The sequence below is a fragment of the Arachis hypogaea genome, chromosome 6 (genome assembly GCF_003086295.3).
Source record: "Arachis hypogaea cultivar Tifrunner chromosome 6, arahy.Tifrunner.gnm2.J5K5, whole genome shotgun sequence".
In the NCBI taxonomy this organism is placed as follows: domain Eukaryota; kingdom Viridiplantae; phylum Streptophyta; class Magnoliopsida; order Fabales; family Fabaceae; genus Arachis; species Arachis hypogaea.
In genome coordinates, this window is record NC_092041.1 from 102,592,978 (window position 1) to 102,617,729 (window position 24,752).

General features: G+C 32.1%; 1 protein-coding gene across 1 annotated transcript; it reads left to right on the plus strand.

Moving 5' to 3' along the window:
• Window positions 1-781: 781 nt before the first annotated feature.
• Window positions 782-7,346, plus strand: LOC112697198 (plastoglobule-localized metallopeptidase 48, chloroplastic). Its single transcript, XM_025750276.3, has 9 exons — window positions 782-1,325; window positions 1,440-1,497; window positions 3,047-3,114; window positions 3,723-3,902; window positions 4,693-4,789; window positions 5,160-5,269; window positions 5,868-6,001; window positions 6,099-6,292; window positions 7,015-7,346. Exons 1-8 carry the CDS (start codon window positions 1,125-1,127, stop codon window positions 6,235-6,237), a joined length of 987 nt encoding a protein of 328 aa, XP_025606061.1. The 5' UTR covers window positions 782-1,124; the 3' UTR covers window positions 6,238-6,292; window positions 7,015-7,346.
• Window positions 7,347-24,752: the final 17,406 nt, after the last annotated feature.

Consider the following 24,752-nt stretch of genomic DNA (forward strand, 5'->3'; position numbering starts at 1 on the left):
ATTGATAAATTGATTAGACGAAAGAAATAAATTGATTTACAACGATTTTGTACAAAATTATTATCAAGTGGTTGAATAATTGAATCCTAATTTATAATTTGGACTATCTTTCCTTTTATAGAAATTTAGTAAGCACAGGCATACTTAGAAGATTTCCGATCCCTGTAAAAACTAAAAAGAGTTCAAACATATCCTGTTTAAATACTTCATAATCCCTTATCACTTGCTTCAAATCTCATGATGAACACACTTCAATTAATTTTTGTTTGTTCCTATTCTTTTTTAAACAATTTTTTTTAATGGACTTCTCCACTTGTCGTCTTGTCCTTGATTATCAAGATATTCAAAATACAAATATATACCGATAATCCAATTCAATTCAATTAACTTGGATTTTTTAGGATAACATTACATCTATCAAAAATCAATCCCTGTTAGCATAGAAAAATTCGATTTAGCATCTCATAATTTTTTATATTATTATAAATAAAATTGATTATTTTAATTATTAATTATTTAATTAAAAATACATAAATCAATATATATAAATAAATACAAATATATAATAATTAATTTAATAATTAATTTTAAAAATATTTTTTATCTAATTTTTCTATTTTGGATGATACAAAAGAAAAAAAATCAACACTAATTTTATTAAAAAAAAAATTTAAATGACTAATATTTTTTATTATTTTTAATTTATATTAAAAATATTAATCTCTTAATATTTCTCCAATTAAAATTGTTCGTTTAAAACACCTCAAAATATTATTTAAAAAGGGAAAGAAAAAAAACTACTCAAAAATCAAAATATCTTAATGCAAGACAACGAAGTGAGCACACATTTGGTTAGTTAATCTTCCCACAAAGTCAACAGAAAATGAAGTGGCGCGAAACAGGTACCATAGGTTATCGGCTGTGGCCACAACCACCTTTACGTTAAGAAACAACCACCTTTACGTTAAGAAACAACCACCTTTACGTTAAGAAACAATCACCAACGCTGTGTGCACTGCGCACCCATTCCTCCTCACAACATCAGAAACACCATTACTAAGCTAATCTGCGCTTCTGCTTCTGCTTCTTCTTCTTCTTACTATTATTATTGCTATTATTCTTCAATGGCTTCGGTAACTTTTTCCGCGCACTGCCTCCTCCACAAACCCAATTCTCTTTCTTTCAGTTTCTTAGCCTCGGACAAATTCAGGTTCGGACGAGTCGGAAAGAACACGAAACTTGGATTAACGCTGTGCAGAGCAGGTTCGGCTCTTGCCTTTCGAGATCTCGACGCCGATGAATTTCGCCACCCTCTTGATAAACAGGTCTGTGTGTGGCTTCTGAACCTTTTCATTTTTTTTTTTCTGAGAACTCGTTCGGAACTTTTTCAGCGCTTAATTTTTCATGCACTCATGTTTTTTTTTTTTTTCAATCTCCAGAACACGCTGATACTGAGAGCGATTCCAGGATTAAATGAATTGGGGAAAGCACTTCTAGGTAATAATAATATTAAAATTGAAGTATCCCTTGTGAATTGGGATCCTAAGTGATGCAGTTTAGTGTTGTATTTCATTGATTCTGTTGATTAAGCTTTTGATTTTTCATGAATCTTTGTATTTCTCAATTGCAAGCTGTGATCCCCTTAGAATGCTCTATTTACATGACTACTCTCTCTCTCTCTCTCTCTCTCTCTCTCTCTCTCTCTCTCTCTCTCTCTCTCTCTCTCTCTCTATATATATATATATATATATATATACTCACTTCTACCTCATACACTAAGCTGACAAACACTAGCCTTGTGCATCTCACCGGCACAACTCATGTAGCTGATATATGGCATAAGATGTATTCATGTATACACAAAATCACACAACCTTCACAAGTTTTCTGCCTCATGTAGTTGGGCCATTGGATAATACTTGTTTCCCCGTATAACTCCTTCCCTGAGTGGTTCAAATTGTCTATATTTAGGCTTGCTTTGGTAAAATGTTTCCTTTTCACAAATAGCTTATCAAAGTTGGTTTTTGAAAGATGGCTTTCTAAAAATTGTAATACCAGTTTTTGGTAAACCAAACTAAAAATTACTTTCATAAAGTACAAGCAACAACAATTGTATTTGGTAAAATAGTTTTTAAAATTTAAAATGATCATGATAGACATAAATAGTGGGAGAATCTTTTATCGTGAATGAAATTTCACATTAATAATATAACTAAGGGTAAATTTGAATATTTATTAACATGAGATTATATCAGATTTTTTAATTTGATAAGCACAAATCAACTGTTCTCAAAAACACCCTTAACCTTTTAAAACTACTAGTACAAGCACATAATTTTTTTCATTTACCAACTACAAAGCACCTCTCAAAACAGTTTTACCAACCGATGCCTAAGGGCAAGATTCAAGGCTATAAATCTTTCCTCTTTTATTCTCTCTAGTCACTTGATTACTAATAATTGCAAGTTGTAACAAACATATATTGTTCGATTAGAGATCATTTGATTCATTAGTGAAATTGTGGAAGGGCAAACTCACATTTATAACTTATAAGTAGGTTGCCGCAACCATTCAGGTTGGACTGGGAAATGCACGTAGTTTATGCAATTGTCATTGGCTAAACTGTTCTAGTTGGTAGAAAACGTCATTCTCAATATTTCCATGCACGGATACCCACCAAAACTTTTCACTTTTTGCAGAACCGTTAACATTGGGTGATCTAGGCTTGAGTTGCTTCTTAGATGGAATACAATACTAGTTTTGTTTATCTCTAACAGCAAGGACTCCCCATGTGTGCATGATTGCACGTGAAAGGCGTAGTTATGTTGTTGTTGATTTGATCAATGATGAATTACTGGGCTCACCTGGCACCAAAACCAACCACTTTTTGCTGTACTAATTATGAATTTATACATGCTTTTCAGATCCTAATGGCCATCTGTATATGATGCTTTCAAAGACATTGCTTTATGTTTCACGCAAGTTCCTTATATTCAATGACATCCTAGAATGTTCAATAACACGGTTCCCTTAAAATGAATTGCAGGAAGTGTCGCAGAGCAGGTCATGCTCCTAGAGAATATAGGGACATCTGTCCTTGTTTCCAAAAATCAGGTATCCCGAACACTTAGAAAAACAAACATTTTGTTCAGCTTATACTCAGTAAACACACTTGGCTGGAAGGCAATATATTAGATAAAATATACATGCTCTATGGTGCTTGATCTCAGTGGAAATGCTAGGTTTTGTTGTAACACGCAATTAACAAAGATGCAAATGTGCAAGCATGTATACACACAGCACAAGTTCGCTAATGGCCTTGTACATAAAAATCACATGCATGTTGCCACAGTGGTGACTTATTTTGCATGAACTCCATTACTTTTCTTCCTCACAACTGAAGAGCCAGCGTTCATTCCATTAATTCTATGCTTGTATATGCAAGCACATTTGTGTAACCATTCTTTAAACAATTTAACTAGTTCCTCTTGCAATTACCAACTTAGAAATGATAATTCCGATTAAATATAGGAGCACTGAAGTTTCTGCATTTAACATATGATAGTTATGAATTTGCAGAGTGTGACTGCATGACATAATATACTTGCTATAAGGAATTCATTCTTTATTATGCAACTTGGATCAAGAAGTAATTTCAATTATGCTGCCAGCAAAGTTGTTATTAAAAGTTGAATAACTAACAATATCTCTTGTTATGTCAGCTTCCTGATCTTCACCACTTGATGGTTGAAGCTGCACAAATATTAAATGTTGATGCCCCTGATCTATATGTTCGTCAAAGTCCTGTGCCGAATGCATACACATTAGCTATAAGTGGCAAACGACCATTTGTTGTTATTCACACTAGCCTTGTGGAGCTCTTGACAAGAGCAGAGTTGCAGGTTATATTTTTTTTTCTTTTTTTTCACATCTTTTCTTATTTACATTTATATTCATTGAAAATATTCTAGTTACAAAGTAAAGTTAATTAATTTTCATATCGATCATGAAAAGTAGAAAAACAAGATGCTTTGACCTTTGAATCCACCACAGTTTCTCCCATAGTTCACCTCCCAAACTCTTCAATGAACTATTCATTACATGAATTAAAAAGTTGTCACTCGTATTACAACATTAATGTCTAGGAACTAAAGAGGATTTTTTCTAGAAACAGAACATGAGAGAAATAACTTGGAAAAAGGGGAGACAGATTTATCCTCTAAGTACCTGCTGAACTATACATCTCATGAACTAAGCAGGCAAACCTGAAAATTAGAAATGAGATGTAGTAACATAGAATGATGGAAATTGCAAAAGCTTGTTAAAGAAAGGTTTAGAACATTGAAGTCCTACTCAACGTTTGCACCAGCATTATTAGCCTGTCAAACTCACCTAAATTATCTTTGCATGCATCTTCTTTTGTAAAAGCTATTTTGCCAATTTTATTAACTAGTGTAGCATCCGTAAAATTCTTCCCCTTAATCTATGTGGGCTATGACTTACTCTGGGCTATGACTTACGAGTAACGGGATGTAATAGGAAGTTATACTTCAAGGGTTTGTGTTTTACATGATAATATATTTCTTCTTTTCCAATATGCTTGATAAAAAAGGTTAAAATTATGCTTGTCAATCGTTTCCGATGTTCTGGTTCAAAAAATGCTATTAACTCGCCATCGGCTTATTTCAACAGGCTGTTTTGGCTCATGAGTTGGGTCACCTAAAATGTGATCATGGAGTGTGGCTTACATATGCAAATATTCTAACCCTCGGAGCTTATACTGTACCTGGTATGTGAAACAGTGTCTTGTTTCAGTTTTTGATAAATTGTGATACACAAGCACAAACACGTGTTATTATTTATATTGTTTATATTCTGATTTGTCATAAATATTAGTAGAATTTGAATTCATTGGAGAATTTGGAGTACGCCCAACATTTTCTAGTTTCTAATCCCAAATTATTTTATATCTTCCGGTCAAGTAGTTAACTGTGTCAGATGATAAAAGTTGGGGAAACACAAGTAGTCCAACCCGTCCTAAATGAAGTAGGGTAAAAAATCCATGTGACCATTTCATTCTTTTTACCAATTGAGTAATAAGTTAACAATCACGAAACATTGAACATGATGCCTACTTTCAAGCTCGTCCTTTGTTGTAGGCATTGGAGGTATGATAGCTCGGACTATGGAGGAGCAGTTATTCCGGTGGCTACGAGCTGCTGAGCTGACTTGTGATCGAGCAGCTCTACTTGTTGCTCAGGACCCTAAGGTATTCTATTGGCAAACATCATTATATATATATATATATATATATATATATATATATATATTGGTTTAATTCTAACATACGGACACACGACACGGGACATGACATGACATGGACACGCAGATACACGAATTTAAAATTCTTATAAGATACGGAGACAAGACATATATATAAAATATAAAATATTTAGATAAATTGTAATAATATTTTGGTATTTTATTGATATAAAAATATAAATTTATTTTTTTTATTATTTTTAATATTTTTTCAATTATATAAAATATTTAAAATATTTGTTGTTTTAATAACTAATAATTACTATTTCTAAATTCATTTCAAGAATATATGTTAAAAATAAAGCTAGACACACTAACATGTGATGGTATTAGGTGTATTTAAGCATGTCTCTGGAGAAAATTTTTTTATTTTTTTATTAAGATTTAAGACACAGAAGACGCACGTGTCAGACGAATATTCATGAGTGAAGTGTTCGACACACGGACATAACAAATAAAAAATGTGTATGTGCTTCTTAGATTCTAACTTTCTATATTGTACATTGGTTTAATTATAAAAATTAATTTTTGGTATCCTACAAGAGGTAGTCATCTCTGTCCTCATGAAATTAGCTGGTGGATGCCCATCTATGGCTGATCAACTAAATGTCGATGCATTCTTGGAGCAAGCTCGCTCTTATGAAAAAGCTGCTTCCAGCCCTGTTGGGTGGTACATAAGGTGTGTAGCTTTCTGCATACAACACTGGAATCTTGGGAATGTTCTTATTTGGAATCTAAACTTAAACTTTTTCTCCTTTTTTTGCCCTGTTGTCAAGGAATGCACAAACAAGGCAACTGTCACATCCTTTGCCAGTTCTACGCGCTAGTGAAATCGACGAATGGTCTCGAAGTACAGCTTATCGATCTCTCCTGAAACGTGGAATACAGATTGAATCACTACAACAAAAAATCTAGCACTTCCTTATAGGCTTTGTTTGTTCAAAATGTGTTACTGCTCAATGTTCTCCTGGTTAGTTTCTTAAAACTATACAAGCTCCATGCATAAACTATATATTTGCAATTGATATTGGCATATTGCATATGGTTTTATAATGGATTACATATACGTACTGGAAGAAACGGACTACATTTTCAAACTGCCTTTGTTCAGGAAATATTTTTCCCTTAATTTTGGTCTTAGTAAATACTCTCGTGCATATAGATTAAGTGTGCAATTTCAGAATTCTACTTCATCACAAATAACTGTCCATTTAGAAAATATAGGTTATATTTTTTTTCACCATCTGCTATCCTTATTCATGTACGATAATGTTAGGAAGACAAAAAAAAAGTTAAATAATGTAAATGTCTTATTTAGTATTTATTTATTATAAGGTATATTAAATAAAGCCAAAACTAATAAGTTTTGGCAGTTTTTGACTAAAAATTTTTATTTTCTGAGATTTTTCGATTCAAGTATAATACATTTTCTCAATCTTATTAAATGTTCTTAATATTATTAACATTATAATGTTAAGATTTTTTTTGTAATTTCAATATTTTTTAATAATTTTTTTAATTTATGTGTGCATTTAAAATGGGACACTTACTTGATAATGCATGGATGGAGTAGCAAGTCATAAATAACCTTGACTTATTCCTGAACATAATACACTATTTATATGCTTTTAATTTTTAAATCCATTATGAAACCTGCTACGTATTTTATTTCTCACTTTTTATTTTATGCAGCATTTAGTGCAACCGAACGTGACAGATGATCAAATGGTGTCAGGAACCAGTAGAATTTATGATGGATATACGACTACAGGAGACAAAATTTCTTATTCTATAATGTAAATCTACAAATGCATCACTGTGATTTTTATATATGTCAGCTATATTGTAAGTATAAATTTAGCCAGAAGAATGATTAATATCTCATAGATATATATTACTCTTTGAAAGGAAGTAATTACTTGTATAATTCTAGGATATAAATTCTCTTCACTTTTGACAATCCATTATGTAAGTATATTTTTGAAAGTTTGAATGTGTTGTGATGTAAACATTTTATGAGTAAATCGAGCAAATTATTATTTTTATTTATTTTATAATGCTGATAAATTTATTTATAAATAAATAATTAATTTTATATCTATTAAAAATGAGTAAATTATTATTTTTACTTTTAAAAGTTTTAGAATAGTTATAATTTTATTCATAAACGAAATTAATGTTTTGATGCTTTAATTACACCGAGACTATTTTTTTTTAAAGAATTTTGCTAGGAACCAACTCAATATCTGGTAACCAACTCAAATGGGTTTAGTAACAAAAAACCCAAATAATTAGAGAAACACCCAAAAAACTCAATAATTACCCTAACATCATCTTTTACCTTTCAAGTTTACATTAAGAAATTCACAGCACAATCTTTCCTCTACTTCCCTCACTTGTCATCCCTGCTGCGCCGCCACCATCAGTCGGGGAAGTCTCCGCCAATGTGGAACGGCCACCAGTGCCGAGCCTTCCACTGCCAGCGCTGCCATTCGCGAGTTCTGTTCCGTTCAACGTCGCTGCCGCCACGTCGATCGACCTCTGCGTCCTCGCCAACACCACGCCGACCAACGCGCCACCTCCACCCAGTTCTAGGCGTCGTCTTTGTCGGCTCCTCCATGTGCGTTCTGAGCGACGTCTGTACCCACCGTCGTTGCCGATCTTTCTCCTTGCAGTGCTACCCGCCGCTGCGCCGCTACCCTCCCACCGTGAGTCTCATATTTCTATTTTTACCGCGTTTGAATATATCTGTTTCTTTTTTCAAACCCTATATTATAGATTGTATAGCTTTTCTTTAAAAGAAAAATTTGTTCTTTCCGATTCAAAAAGTTAATGATTTAGTTTGTTTTCTGTACTGTTGTTTGTTTTCTGAATTGGTGAATTCTGTATACATGCTTTAGACAGGCTTTTTGTTTTGTAAGGGTGATTTGAGCGTTTAATTTTTCTGAATTGCTGAATGTTGTAATATTAATTAAATTTAGAGGTGTTCTGAATATGCGCATTTAAAATTGTAGCACGAACAGGGATTGCATGTAACTAGATATTGGATGTTGCTGTCATTAGATAATGGATGATTTTGTCTATAAAAATTAAAACTCTATCCCATTCAAATAGTGTATGTCACTTGTTTTTAATACTATTGTTTTTTACTTGAATTGGTGGATTTCAGTAAATTTTTTATGACGACAATGTATGGTTATTATATATATTTTCGTGAAATTGTATTGAAAGTTCTGCTTGTGTGAAGTCTAACCCAAAGATCTTTACAGATTACAAAATTACCTAATTTATGTTGCTGAAATGCCTTGCCGCCGACTATCGCGCGCCACCATCAAGACACACACATATGTGAATTCGGATATGGAACTTATCCTTCTCTTTTTTTTTCCTTCTTCGCCATCCATTGCAGAAGACATGGAGTTTTTAAGATCATACCACAAAAGAAAAATGATACCTAGAAAATTCATGATAAGTGGATGTTACTTTTGTCAAACATCAAGATGTTCTTTTTGCTTACTAAATGGATGTTATTTTATACATTTTTCGAGTTTTCTTGTGTTGTAGTTGTAGATGTCTGTATTTTGTTAAGAATTGTATGGCCTTTTCTTTTTAAATCCTACTCGGCATGTTTCTCCGTGTAGATACTTGGTTGTTTTGTATAGATCTAAGTGGATGTTACTTCTGTTAAGTATCAGGATGTTCCTTTTTCATACTAAATAGATATTACTTTATACATTTTTCAAGTTTTCTTGTGTTGTAGATGTGGAAGACTGTATTTCTTTAAGAATTACATGACTTTTTTTTTTAAATCTTACTCGGCATATTTCTCCATGTAAGTATCTGATTGTTTTTACAAAGATTTAAGTGGATGTTACTTCTGTCAAGCATCAGGATGTTCCTTTTTCATACTAAATAGATGTTACTTTATATATTTTTCAAATTTTCTTGTGAAGCAGTTATGGATGCCTCTAAATTCTTTCACCTCCTTCCCAAGTAATATGCCATGTTGGTTTCACTTTTGAAGCTATCACTTTCGGCGGCCCTGGAGTTGTGGCGGCGACAAAGCAGAAACTAGTGCGAATGTCTGGTTTACGGAGAGAGGAGAAGAGAGTTGGTGTGGCTGAGGAGGACAAAGAGGGCTTCGCGTTGGGTGGTTCGGTGACGATGATAATGGAGGAGAGTGTGTATAGCGCAGTTTAGAGTGGGAGTGGGAGCGGAAGTGGGAGAGGGAGAGATGGGGAAGGGTTCCCTCTGCGGCTAGGAGAGTGTGAGAGAAAAGGAAAGATTTCTACGGTTTGTAATTAGGGTTTCTTTAATCAGTTTTTAATTATTTTAATTTTAAATTTAAAAAATTTAAAATTAATTATTAAATAGAGTTGTTTAAAAAATTGGCTAATTTATGTTGTTTTTCTATATTTTTCTTTTTTGAAAATCAAAGTTAAGTTTATTGGAAAGTTTTCATATGTTCTAATACACTTTACTGCAACTAAGTTATTCCACTTTTATAAGCCGTCCATTAAATGATTATAAAAAACGGATGGGATAGATTGAGCGAGGCTTTTAGTCAGTGACAATTGTACGTACGAGGATTTTGTGGGGAGTACACTTATTGTTCCCGCTACTCAGAAACACATGATCAAAAAATTTAGGAGTCTCCTGTAGTAGTCTTTCAGGCTTGTTTATAGTCAGCGATGTGGGAACCACGCCGAATTGATGATAATATGGGCCATCTGGAATGGGTCACAAATATGGATAATTGTGGGCTGCATTAAATTGGACCTATAAAACAATATTGCATAGGGGATGGAGATTATCGGGATGAAGTAGGTTTTCATTAAAAATGTTTAGCAATGAATAATTTTTATAATGTATGTACTATGTAGTAATAATAAGAGCATTTTAATGACCGAATTTTAGGGGATGTGACAATACTTGTAGGATAATTTGGACTTTGGTGCATGATATCTAAATTTTTCTCGTGCATGGATACTTGCTGTAGTTATTGGTCGTTTACAAAATGGGATTGCATATATAATGGGATGTTTGGGTTCTAACCAGAAAAAAAAAAAATATTTAAGTAGATAATAAATAGCATAACAAACATTAAGATAAATTATGAGAGTAGTTATGAAATATTTAGTTCATTACATGGAGGCTGCAGTTAGTGATATATTTGAAACGGAAAAATTAAATACCAAACAAGGGAAATAGAAATAAGATGCAGTAGTGGTGGGTGCTAGTGTTACAAATATGTTTCATAATAGAGTAGTGGCAAACTATAGAGTAGTGTGGGAGTGGAATATTTACATGAAATCTTGTTTTATCTATTAACTAGTTTATTGCACGGATAGATTCAATTTAATTTAAATTATAAATATTTTTAAGTATTATTATAAATTATACATATAATTATTAAAATAAATTATATTTTGTGATTTTACAATATTTATTTTTGTAAATTTTTTTGTCATTTTTATTTGCAAGTTGACTTATTTTAATTCTTTAAAATTATTAAAATAAAGTTTGGCTATTAAAATTTTGAATTACATAAAAATGCTTAATTTTGATTTGGTTTTTATATTCACAATATAATGAATTAGTCTATATAACTCATTATTTTGAGTAAATTGTTTTTTTATCTTTAAAAAAATTATATTTAATTTTTTCATAATAAAAATTATAAATGTATTAATTCCTTTAAATTAAAAATTAATTTCGGTATTTATCTACCACATTTATTAAAATTAGATCTTTTATATTTTACTTTAAGCTTTTAATTTTATCAAAAGAATTTTATAATTTAAAAATTTAATTATTAAGTAAATTGATAAATTATCAATGTGAATGCATTAAATTGAGTAATTTTTTTTTCAAATAAAATATGTTAGTGATATTTACTATTTCAATCCATAATATAACATGAGGTGGTAAATTCAAGTAGGATAAAATAGCATATTAACAACTCTTTAGTATATATAAAATTTCTAATTAAAGTAAGATGGCAATATACTTTGCAACTAAAAAAAACTAAAATAACCATAAATTTTGTATTAAAAGTAGAGTCAGAGGTCAATGGAGCGGGACAGAGACCGGAGTGGGAATGCCTCCAAATTCTTTGTTCTTGAATCTTGATCTTCTTTCTGTCCTCATTCTCAATCTCCGCCGTAAAAAAATATTACATTCATTTTCATTCTCTTGTGTTTTTCTTAAGACTCGATTTTCTATCTCTTTTTAATAATTTATATAAAAAATTTAATAAATATTTTAAAAAAATTTAAAAAAGTAAAAAATTATAAAAATATTGAAACAACTTACAAATACATCTTGTCGAAAATTATAAATTAAATAAAGTTTAATATCATATTCAAAAAAATAAATAATACACCATAAAATTTTAAGAACAATTAAGTAAATTCACTTAATTTAAAGATTACGGAGAATAGGACAGGAATCTTCATTCAAGTCTGATCTACAGTTGTCTTTTGAGAAATTTTATTTTCCATTTTTGCCTTTGTAAAATTTTTTTCTATCTTTGAATACCTATTCCGAGCAGTCCCTACGATGATTCATGTGCCATAAGAAATTTTGCCACACCTAATAATATATTTTTTGTTCAAATTTTACAAATGATAGATGTTACATAAATCTACAATACAAATAAATAATAATTAAAGTACACCAAAAAATATACTAATAACGATCAATAAAAACATAAAATTTAAGTAAGACTCGAAGTAAATTATCATGGTAAAAGTAAAATAAAAAACCTATATATGTGCCCACAAATAATTAGCTATTATATATTTATGCATAAATACATACACATGTTGTTAAATTTATTTTTAATATGTATTTTATATTCTGACATGTATGTATTTTATATGATGGCTAATTTAGTAACTAATTTTTTTATACTCGTAAGATAGTTGAATAAAAAATTATACAATTATTTTATTTAATTCAAGTAATTTAAATTATCAAAAATTAATAAATAATAATTTAATTAATATTTTATAATTTTAATTGAACGTAAAAAAATTATTTAAATAAAATCATCATTATAAAGTTATCAAATATGTAACAACAAAAATATATAACAAATCAGTTTCAAATCAAAGGAGAAAAAATTAAGATTGATGAACAACAAAAATAATAATTTTAATTTCTTTTTTAATAACTACATTAAAATATTACATATAATATAATTAGAAATAATTTGTATTTACTATTAATATAATATCTTTTATACTAAATTAAATCATTGTTAGAATTTATTGCTAGAATTAATTATTCAAAATTTGTTAAGTTGGATTAATAAAAAGATATCATCGAGAACATGTTATGACAGCATAAAATTAATGGAAAAAATAATTCGATTTTAATTATATATAAAATTAATGGTTATTAAACTTGGCATAAAATAACATTAGGTTTTATCTAAATATAAAAATTATAAATAGAATGTAACTATTTGTAATTATCGCATTCAATTTTAGTAACAACAAATTATTCTATATTAATTCAATTGATTCATATTATCTATTTATGATTTTTTTAAAAATACATAAATAGGCCTAATATAATACACAAAAACAGAGAACCAACTTAAGAATAACCTAACAAGGCTGCTACACATCCATATAACCATATAACCAAGTTGGTCCAAGCCTAAATAGAATCAGGCGCATTAAATGGCGAATAAAAAACACGCCCCAGAGACAAAAGAAACCCCTCCTTTTTCATTCGCGCTTCATTATGAAAAAACGTTACATCTTCAACACAAAACCAAGACATGAAAACACTCATGCTCTTCGAATCTCTCTCAATATCACTCAAACTTCAATCACATTCTCCGCGAAAACCGCTATTGGAAAGGAATCGAAAGAAGATTTCACAAGAAACAACCAGAAACAAACGAAACAGCAACAAAGACTACCAAAAGAATGAGAAAACTACTGTTCATTTAAAATCTTACAATATCGCGTTTCTCCTAGTTGCATTTTAGTTTTATTGGATTGATTTGCTTCGTTTAGTAGATTGAACTATTGTGAATGATTTTTATAGTATAACTAGGCCTTGGAATAAAATTTGTTGTTATTTTCATTCAATTCAGTAGATAGTGTAACTAGGGCTTTAAGATATACGTGCTTGTTCTTATTGGTATGGATAGTTTAACTAGAGCTTTGAAATTGGTTGTTACTATCTTCAGTACTTTTGCATGGAAGAATATTATTTTTGTTGATTGAAAGTTGATCATCATTTATTAACCACATAAACGTTTTTCCGTTTGGTGGCCTTTGTGATTTTGGTTCTGTGCATGAATGTTTTTCGATTCGGTGGCCTTTGTGATTTTGGTTCTGTGCATGAATGAGTTTCGGTTCAGTAGCTTGTGGCATTTTAATTGATTTGATTAAGATATACATGCTTGTGCTTGTTGATATATTGAATGAAGTATTGACCAAAATTTTTCATTACAAAACAGAACAAGACAATATCTCCCTTTCTACAAATATTTTAAGCACGAGTTACACTTGTCAGCAATTTTAGCAGAATAATTGACAATATCTCGAGACTTGATGTAAATGAGTTTTGTTTAGGACAATTGACATTAAAGATAACTCTTTCACTTTGATAAGCCATACTACTGTAAAATTGTCTCATTATATTGGATAGATTTCAGCATGAATGGTAGTTAACCTTGATACTTAAAGAAAGATATCAAGTTTCAATAAGAGTGTTTAAAGAAGCCAATTTGCAAATGTTATTTTGAAAGAACACCTAATTCATGAAATTTGAAAAACTTTTCTTTTGGAAGATGTTGATTTGATTAAGATATACGTGCTTGTTCTTATTTGTGTGGATAGTTTAATTAGAGCTTTGAAATTAATTGTTACTATCTTCAGTACTTCTTTTGCATAGAGGAATAATATTCTTGTTGATTGAAAGTTGATCATTATTTATTAACCACATGAACGTTTTTTGGTTCGGTGGCCTTTGTGATTTTGGTTCTATGCATGAATGAGTTTCGGTTTGGTGGCCTTTGTGATTTTGGTTCTGTGCATGAATGAGTTTCAGTTCGGTGGCTTGTAGCATTTTAATTGACTTGATTAAGATATACATGCTTGTGCTTGTTGATGTATTCAATGAAGTATTGACCAAAATTTTTCATTACAGCAAAACAGAACAAGAAAATGACAACAATAAAAGAGAAGCCGCATTATAACGTAAGCAGATTAAATATATTTATCCGCTTTCATTTGAATAATATCTATTTTGTATTATAAATATATCCTCACATTCTGTTTCAAAACTTGCAGAAAACTCATTATTGTAGATGCCAAAAAAGACAATAGCAACAGTGTACAGGGAAATGAGTCAAGAAAAGAAAGATATAGTGAAAGAAATAGGATTTGATGCCCTGGTAAATGTCCCAGAAATGAATGTCTCTAATACCCTGTTGAAAGAATTGCTTGATCGCTTTGATGAAGAGAAAGGATGCCTGAAAACTCTCCAGGAAAAAATATACATAACTCCTCAAAAAGTAGCAATTGTCCTCGACATAACCAACGGAGGTAATACACTTTCCACTTACTACTTATTTTTAGTTCATTGGTGTCCAGAAAATTAAACTGAGTGTTTTTGACTGATTTTTGCTATTAAAATATTTTAGGGAATCGTTTTCCTGATAAGGTTGATTACAACAACCTGAATCCAGTAGACAAGAAAATATTTGACGGTGACAAAAATATTTCCTTGACAACTTTGACAAGGAATGTGCTAGATATGAGTGTAGAAGGGGAGGAGAATCGAAAACATTTCAAGAGGACTTTTGTTGTCTTCATACAAAAGTGCTTCTTGCTCCCCACAACGGTAAGTGTGGCCTCCCCAATTCATAAGCCACCAATTTTTCATGTGGACAACATTCAAGAATGGGATTGGGCAAAATATGTGCTCAACTTCTTGATGAAAGGAGTTGAAAACAACAGAAAGGGAAAGAAATAGTCTATTGATGGCTGTGTTTTTGTATTAATATTGATATACTTCTACAAAACCAAGTTCTCCCGCCCGTTTGCACCTGATATTCCTCCTGCACCGTGGGTGGCCCATTGGACAAGGAAAATGATGCTTGAACGGATTTCATCCGAAGCAACAGAACCATTGGTAAATACTCTACTAAAATTCTCCCAAAAATTTGCTTTCAAATGCTTTTAAAATACTCTACTAACTAAATAAACTTCTGTTTTAGGTTATAATTAATTTATTTGTCCTACTTGCAATTGTTAGTTTGTTCATTTAAATGTTTCTACATTAAAAAACATTTTTCATGATGATTAAATAGTTGTCATATACTATTCACCATATGAATATTTTTCGGTTCGGTGGGATTGCTTCATTTGGTTCACCAAATTGTTAACGTGTTTTCTTGATGATTAAATAATTGAGTCCTTGTTTCTGTTATAGGAACTTCTGTACAGAAAGGAAAAAAAAGAAAGAAAAAACAAAAACAAGTAACTTGGACATGAAAGAAAAAGGAAAGAAAATAAAAAAGAAAATTGTCGAGATGGATTCTTCTTCGGAAGAGGAAAGATTTTCCGAATCTGAATCTGAAAGCCAGTAAGTTTAATTTTCATATTGATTTCTTTTAACTTGTATTTGCTTAAATTTTTTCTTATGTGCTTGTTCTTATGTATTGCAGAGAAGAAGAAATAAAAAAAACCAGAACAAAGAAAAGAAAACAACCACCGAAGGTGGTTAAAAAACAAACCAAAAAAACAAAGCCTGTGCCAATAGATACAGATAGCACAAGCGAATCTGAAAGCCAGTAAGTATTGCGTAATTTCTATGAGACATTTTGTTGATTGCATATGTATAAATATTTGTTCAACAAATGAATTAATTTCGGTTCGGTGAGCTTCTAATTTTCGTTTTAGCACTTTAATTTAGTTCGGTTCGGTGGTGTCTGTCAGTTTGATTGACTTTATTGTTAGTGTCTTGTCTCCGGTATAAATTCGATGTGTTTGTCTGTATTCCAAAGAAAATTAAATCGAGAAAACACCCATAATAAAAAGAAAACAACCGCAAAGGGTGGTAAAAACACAAGCCCAATCTGACAAGGAGTAAGTTTCTTGAATCATATTTTCTTTTATTGATACTTACGTGTTAGGTTCCTTGATACTTATTTTATGAACTTTCAGAACTGAACAAGAAAAAGACAATGCTACGAAAAGAAGAAAGCGAGCATTGGAGACGATAAGAGAAAAGAGATCAAAGAAAAGAAATGATAGAGCCCAGTCAACAAACATTGCTCCAGATCAGTTTGATTCTCCAAAGGCACAAAATGAATTCTCCCAGACGTAAGATTTAGTTTATTATTCCCGAGTTCTTTTTCTTTCTTTGCTTACTTTTGCTACAACCTTTTCGAATTCATCTAGATTCAATTACTAATATTTATTTATCTTGCTTAGAGTGCCGACTGTAAATTTGGATAGCGAGCAACTCTTACAGACTCAAGGAAGCTCTACACCTTCTGTAAACGTCGCGAGCAATACCAGGTAAATTGGTTCATTGCATATTGTACTTTTGGTTCGGTGGTTGCCCAAAAATGAATTTAATGTGTTTCTAGACCTTTGCTTTTAATCTTGGTTTCTAATTTTAATTTGTTATCTTTTTTTTTTTAGGAAAAATACCCCGAAAAGCCCGGTCAAATATTTTAGAAAAAAGAAAATCTTTCCAAGAAAGACTTTCAAAACTCCACCAGTGTAAGTTAAAAATATTTATCTTACTCTTTTAGATTTAGTTAATAATTTTTGTTTAATTAATCACAAGAAAAATGTGTTTAAATGTCACTAGAGCTACACCTGATTCTGAGCTACAAATCGTTGAGTTTCAACAAGAAATTCGTTTTCAACCTTTGGAAGTGTGAGTTTTTCAATGTACAAATTCCTATTTTTCAAAATAAATTTTAATTATTCAACATTAACTCTATCCTTATTTACATTTCTTAGACCTCCTCTTGCATTGTCTCTTCCAAGTTCTGTTCAAGAAGAGTTGATCAGAGATGACTTCATCTATGTCCCTCCACAAAATGAAACACAACAAACTTCTAATAATGAGTAAATTAATAAAAATTTATTCACCACATGAATCTTATTTAATGTTTACTGCTTATACATGGTTTAATTATGGTTCAGTTAAAACCAGAAATGAATTCAATAATGTGATCTTGTCCTTGGACTGTCTTCTGTTTATTACAGCTGTCCTCCAGAACCCGAAAAGCAGGGTGTTACAATGTCTCTTACGAGTTCTGTAATTGAAGACTTATTCAAAGATGACTATGTCTATGAAGTTTCTAATAAAGAGTAAGTTTCACATAAAAATTCTTTTTATTAATTTTAATGGTATAGGATAATAATTCTGAGTTGTTATTGAACTATTTTCTATTTAATGCAATAGTCCTGCCAAAGAACAACAGCAACAATCCCAAGAACTTCCATTTTCACAGCAATCATAACAAGAAGCACCTGTTAATGTGTAAGCATAAAATTATTTAATATCACTTTTGTTTAATATAATTTCGGTTCACTATAAGTTTGGATTTAGGTTCACTATAAGTTTGGATTTCGGTTCACTATAATGATTAATGTCATTTCTGTTAAATATCATTGTTAAATATGATAATAGTTTGGGATAATTATAGAAATATTTACTGTTTAATGCAGCAGACCTCTGGAACAGCCCTGCAAAGAACCAACAGCGCAGCAATCCGAACAAGAAGCACCTATTGATGTGTAAGTTTTACTGCTTATATAAATACCGATAATGTTTACTGCTTATACATGGTTTAAATATGGTTTAGTTGAAACCAGAAATGAATTTAATGTGTTGTTGTCTTTGGATTCTCTTTTGTTTCTTATAGCTGCCCTCTAGAACCCAAAAAACAAGGTATTGCGGGGTCTCTTACAAGTTCTGTTATTGAAGAATTTTTCAAAGATGACGATGTCTATGAAGTTTTTAATGAAGAACAATCCCAAAAACCTCCGATGGCACGGCAATCAGAACAAGAAACTCTAATCTTGTTTTGATAGGTATGTTACTTGCTTTTCTTTAATATCATTTTTGTTTAATATAATTTCGGTTCACTGTATGTTTGGATTTAGGTTCATTATTTGTTTGGATTTCAGTTCACTATAATGATTAATATCATTTTTGTTTAATATCTTTGTTAAATATCTATCATCTTGCAGTGCTGCTCAACCTAGAAAAAGGGAAGATGAAAGACCTTCCTTTAACCTTGGGATAAGTCCACCAACATCTCAACCAACTCAGCCCTCTCAACCGAGTGTTTCACAGCTTGAAATCCTGGAAGAGGCGGTGGTAGATGCTGGAGTAACAGCAGCATTAAAGTTTGCTGAAGCAACAACTTCAGAGCCATCCTTACCAGCTGCTGAAGTTTACAAAACCCCGGAGAAAAAGATAAAAATCACGAACGAGTTGATTGAAAAGTGTTATCATTGTATGACACATGTGAAACAAACAAGAGATGGTAGCAATGAATATGAGGCAATATTTGTCTTGAAACATGAGGCACTTTACGAGGGGTTAAGAGAATATTTTATGTTTCTAATGCCCAAAGAACACGTGCATGCCTCGGTAAATTCTTTTCCAGTTGCAATAACGTTAATGATTTTTCTAAACACTCTTATATAGTATATCTCATAAATTTTAATCCTGTAGGTGGTTAGTATACACAGCATGATTCTCAACGAAATAAAAGTTTGACGGTATTAGGAACAAATATACATTGTGCCGCTAGATATTGTGGTAAGCTAAATTTCTTATTCACTATTTATTACTTTTCGGTTCGGTGGGAATGTTAATAATGATTTACCTGATTGTTATGTGTTTTGTTGAGTTCTTTTGCATAAAAAAAATTTTTCTCTTCATGATTGAATATTTTTCACATTTTATTTAGCATATGAATTGTGTTGGGTTCGGTGGAAATGTGATTTAACTGATATTCATTTTGCAAAATTTTATGTTGGGAACACATGACGAGCCCTACACTGATAAAAGGACAAACTACAGGTTTGATATTGAGAAGTATGCCCACCACCGCCAGTTTCTTGACAAAAGGAAACTTGCATCGCATCCATTTGTCAGTTGTAATTTCTAAAAATTGTTTAATAATTCTCTTGTTTGCTATTGTTTGGACTGAAATATTCTATAATTTTTCCAAACTTCAGCTATTTGTGCCAATTTACAATGGAGCCCATTGGTGGTTGTGGATTGCAGATGTCAACAAAAAGAAATTCTATGTGCTTGACCCTATCAATAAGTTGCCAGAAAATATACCTAATTCGAGGAAGAAACTGAACAAATTTGTTGTAAGTTATTTTCTTGTGAATTATTCAAATTATTCAGTACATGAAATGAGTTCGGTTGAGTGTTGTTGATTTATTTTTTTCAATTTTTGCATACCTTTCAGGAATTAATAATTTCTCAGATGAGGATTTATGCTGGGGCGGAACCCTTAATGGAGGATGTACTGGGAGTAGAAGCAGAGTATATCCTACTAAATGGTTAACGTACAGAGTAAAAATCTTTCTCTTCTATAGTTCTATTTTTAATATGTTTTATTTTGTACACTATTAATCGTATTATACTCAATTCTTGCTTAGCTATGATTGTGGAATATACGTCATGAAATGGCTTGAAACAATTGATCCACAAAAGATCAAAAGCAGAAAGAGATATAAATATAGAGCTTGGACACAAGTTAGTACTTTCTAAATTTATAAACTTCTTTCTTTTCTGACTTCAGTTGGGTTCATTTCTTATGTAACTAATTCCTTTCAATTGAAATGTAGGGAGAAATTGATAGCTTTAGGTACCAATATGGTCCGCATATTCTGTTGCATAAAATGAACAAAACTAGAGACCAAGTGATTTGGGAATCTGAAGCAATAAGACTCCCGAAGCCATCTGCTGCCCTCTCCAGCCCTTGTTGTAAATTCATATATGGGGATTTAGATAGTAAACAGCATATACTATGATTGGCTATTTGTAATTAATAATATTTTTTTTAACTTGTTTAAAAAGCAAAAAATGCTTACTTCAAATGTATATATGTGAATATTAATCCAAATGTTAATGTTAATATTTATATTTGATTCAATATGGATTACTCATCTAAGATGTTAATTTATATATTTGTTGGAACTATCTGGCTGCTGTTTTATTCCAGGTTCTCAGTGATTGCAATCACTGTATTTACCAATACATTACGAACTCCAAAAGAACATAGTAAACCGAAATTAATACACTCGGCGAACTGAAAATTGGAAACACATTGAACCCCTAAACCCTGAACCATAAACCCTAAACTCTAAACACTAAAACCAGAACCCTGAACAGTGAACCAAAAACCCAAAAACCCAAAAACCCAAAAACCCTAAACCCTAAAACCCTAAATCCTAAACCCCTAAACCCCTAAAACCCTAAACCTTAAACTCTAAACCCTGAACCCTGAACCACTAAAACCATAAAACCCTAACCCCTAAAACCCTAAACCCTGAACCCCTAAACCCCTAAATCCCTAAGACTAAACCCTAAACCCTCAACCCTCAACCCTGAACACGATGAACCAAAATTAATACACTGGACGAACCGAAAGTTGAAAACACACTGAACCCCTAAACCCTAAACCCTGAATCACTAAACCCTAAATCCTAAACACTAAACCCAGAACCCTAAACACTGAACCCTGAACCCATAAACCCTAAACCTCTAAAACCCTAACACTAAACCCTAAACTCTAAACCCTAAATCATGAATCCTAAACCTTAGACCCTGAACCCTAAACCCTGAACCCCTGAATCCTAAACCCTGAACCCTAAACAATAAACCCTAAAAACCTAAACCCAGAACCCTAAACCATGAAAATTCATCCAAGAAAGAATTTTAAAACTCCACCAATGTAAGTTAAAAATAATTTTGTTACTCTTTTAGATTTTTTTTAATAATTTTTATTTAACTAATCACACGGAAAATGTAACTAGCACTGCACCTGATTTCCATTTCTCAAAACAAATTTTAATTATTCAACTTAGAAATTAATACACTAGACAAATAAAAAATTGCATATATAAATATAGAATTTCACAAAAAAGTGACTATTCATTAAAGACTAACAACATTCAAAAATTAACCCTGCTATAACCATGGTGAACCGAAATTTGCTCATGGGTGAAAAAAAATTTACATTAATAAAAACTAAAACTTGTACAATCCTCTCTTAGATAATTCATATCTGGTGCATTGTAAAGAGTGGAGCTTGACTGAATCGATGATCCGGAGTCTAAAAGGTTCAACTACAAAAGACATAATTAATTGTATATTAGCAAAATGAACAATTGAATTTTTAACTAATCAAAAGCAAGTCAATTTTACCTCGCTTGGAGCTGTCTTTTTCTTTTTCTTCATGGCATTTGAGATCTTTTTTTAGGTTTGATCCAAGTCTGTTCTTGGGCCGACTTCTTGTTTTGACATATGGTGGGTTTTGAAGGTCATTCACATTGCTTAATGTCGCTTCTTTGTGGGTTAACAAACTTTTTCCTTTGCTTCTCTCTTGATATTCTTCCATCTCCGCCATAACCTTGTCAAATGCTCGGTGCAAAATTCCTGTCAACTCTTCAGACTCGGATGCAAATTCACATATATTGTGCGACCGAAACTCCAATTCGTCAAATCTCTTACTTCTTGGCTACAGTAAAGGTTCATCTTGGCTGCTCTTGATGTGTGTATGCCTCCTCTTTATGTTCTTACTCCAACGTTCCAATATGTATTTCGATACCACGTTATCCACTCGCTCAAAGCTTAGGACGCTTAGGGAATGGAGGCACAATATGCCCCTAGACTCAAACAGCAAGCAATGACACTTTACATCTCGTGATACTGCGTCGTAGGTGACGACAAACTTGTTGAATGTGGAGTTTGAAACTTGCTCTATGACTTCATATGTTGTGAAACCTAGGGTGGAATGCATTGATCTTGTGATACAGTTCACTTTACCTTTGAATTGAGCTTGAACTTTCCTAAACTTCTCATGGATATACATGCTGAAACTGTGTCTCTATTGCTGATTTTGTTGCGTATGGTATCATGGTGTGAAAATCCGCAGCATCGAATTCTCTCTCTGCTTGTTAGGCAATTGTCATATTACTTCACGAATTGTCTAAAGGAGCTATTCCGTGTGATGAACTTGTTGAAAAATAAATGCATGCTCTCACTCCTTTGTGCTTCTCTTCCCGGCCCAAAAATGGTGATCTAAGTAAACCGAAATCCATATATGCCGATCCTCATACAGCTCTGCAAACCAAACCAAACCCATAAGGTCTGGTGAACCCATAACAGTGCATTCTTTGGAAAAAAAGATATGAGCATAAAAATAATTCAAATTGAAATCTCAATTACCTGAAAGCCACTTGTTGCCTCCGAGGCCATACTTTCTAAGGAAATCGATACAGTTTCTGTCAAATAATTTTTTGTGTACGAGTTCCAAACAACATGGCTCATCTCTTGTTTAATTTCATTGTGTCCCTTGTAGCCATTTAATTTGCTTGGGATCTTCTTCATAATGTACCAGATGCACCAACGGTGAATTGTTGTTGGCATGCACAGCTCAATTGCCCTTTGAATTGATGCTCATTGATCGGTAAGAATACCTTTTGGTGCCTTCCCTTCCATGCAACGTAGCCAACACTTAAATAGCCATTTGAATGATTGGATGTCCTCATTTTTCATCAACGCGCATCCAAAAAGTGTCGACTAGCTGTGGTGATTCACGCCCATAAAAGAACCTAAAACCAAATTGTACCTGCATAAATAACAAGCACATGGTGTTGAACCGAAATATATACACTCACTGAACATCAAAAATATATTTGAAAGAACCAACCTGTTTGTGTTATAGGTAGTGTCAAATGAAACCACGTCTCCAAAATAATCAAATGCAGCCCTGCTTCTTGCATCATCCCAGAATGCATATTTAATGTAGTGATCGCCTTCAGAGTTGAGCTCAAAGAAGAAATTTTGGCTCTTCTCTTTCATTATTACTAGGTACTTCCCAAATTCTTTGGCATCGTCTTCTTCGAAAATATTCCGTACTTCTCTTATGATGTAATTTCTAACGTCTTTTTCTATAAAACCTAGTTCACGGTGGCTGCCAGCTACTGCCACAAATGATTGGTAAGTTTTGCTCGGTCTGATTCTGGCTTCCTCGTGGGTTTCAATGGTGCGACGCACGACATGCTAAGCTCCCAGTGTTGTTTGAGCATCTCAGCCTGGTCTGGACAACAAGGATATGAATGATTCAAAACAACTTTGGAAATTGTCCAAAGACCAACATCCTTCATTATGTACATAAATTCTGGCCGAACAATTTAATGGTTTGTCTTCAAAGTTGGAGATATCTTTGATTTCCACCTCCCCTCTCTGGAGCATACAATTAATTGATTCTTAATCTTGTTTCCGTTCTGAGTCATGTTCTTTATTTTGGTAGAAAAAAAATTGGCAAGTTTGGAATAATGTTTGTAGAACTTTCCAGCATCTTCTAGTGTCTTTAAAATCATTCCCACCTTTGGGACAAATTTTTCATCCACAACACAGCTGGTCTGCACGGTGAGCCAGAATCTTAGTTATGGTGAACCGAAATCTAAATTACGGTGAAATAATTATATAGTGCTTAGGGAACAAAATAGAATATATTCGTCTAATTTTTTTAGAGTCCGTTCTACATACCGAACCGAACACATGCACATGGTGAATAAACTCTTTAGTACTTACCGAACTGAAAAGTTACTCACACTTACTCAAAGTTACTCACACTCACAGTTACTCACAGTTACATATTATCAATTCAATTCAATTCAGATATAGATCACCTCAGTCCATTCAATTCACTTCAAATAAAATTAGCAATTTCATTCCATTGAATTCAATTAAAAAAATTCAATAATCCAAACCTCATCAAATTGATGCGTTTTGAAAGAATTATCCAAATCGCACTCATTCAACTGATTTGAAGTTGATTCATTCATTATTTCAATTCAGAAGTGCAGATCGTAGAAGAAAACAAAACAAAGACAAACAACAAAGCTAATTACGTTGAAGTCAATTCAGATTCATAATGCAGAGAAGAAAAACGTGAATAAAGGAGAACAACGAATTTAATTAGGTTGAAGAAGAAGAAGGAGAACAGGAAGAAGAACAAGAAGAAGAACGCAAAAAAGGTTTACGTTATATGGAAAGGTTTACATTGAGAAAGGTTTACGTTAAGAAAGGTTGATCACGCAAAATAAGAATTACGTTATATACGTTATATGAGGCGCGTGTAAAACAAACGAGTGTGTGGGTGGAGAAAAATGCGGAAA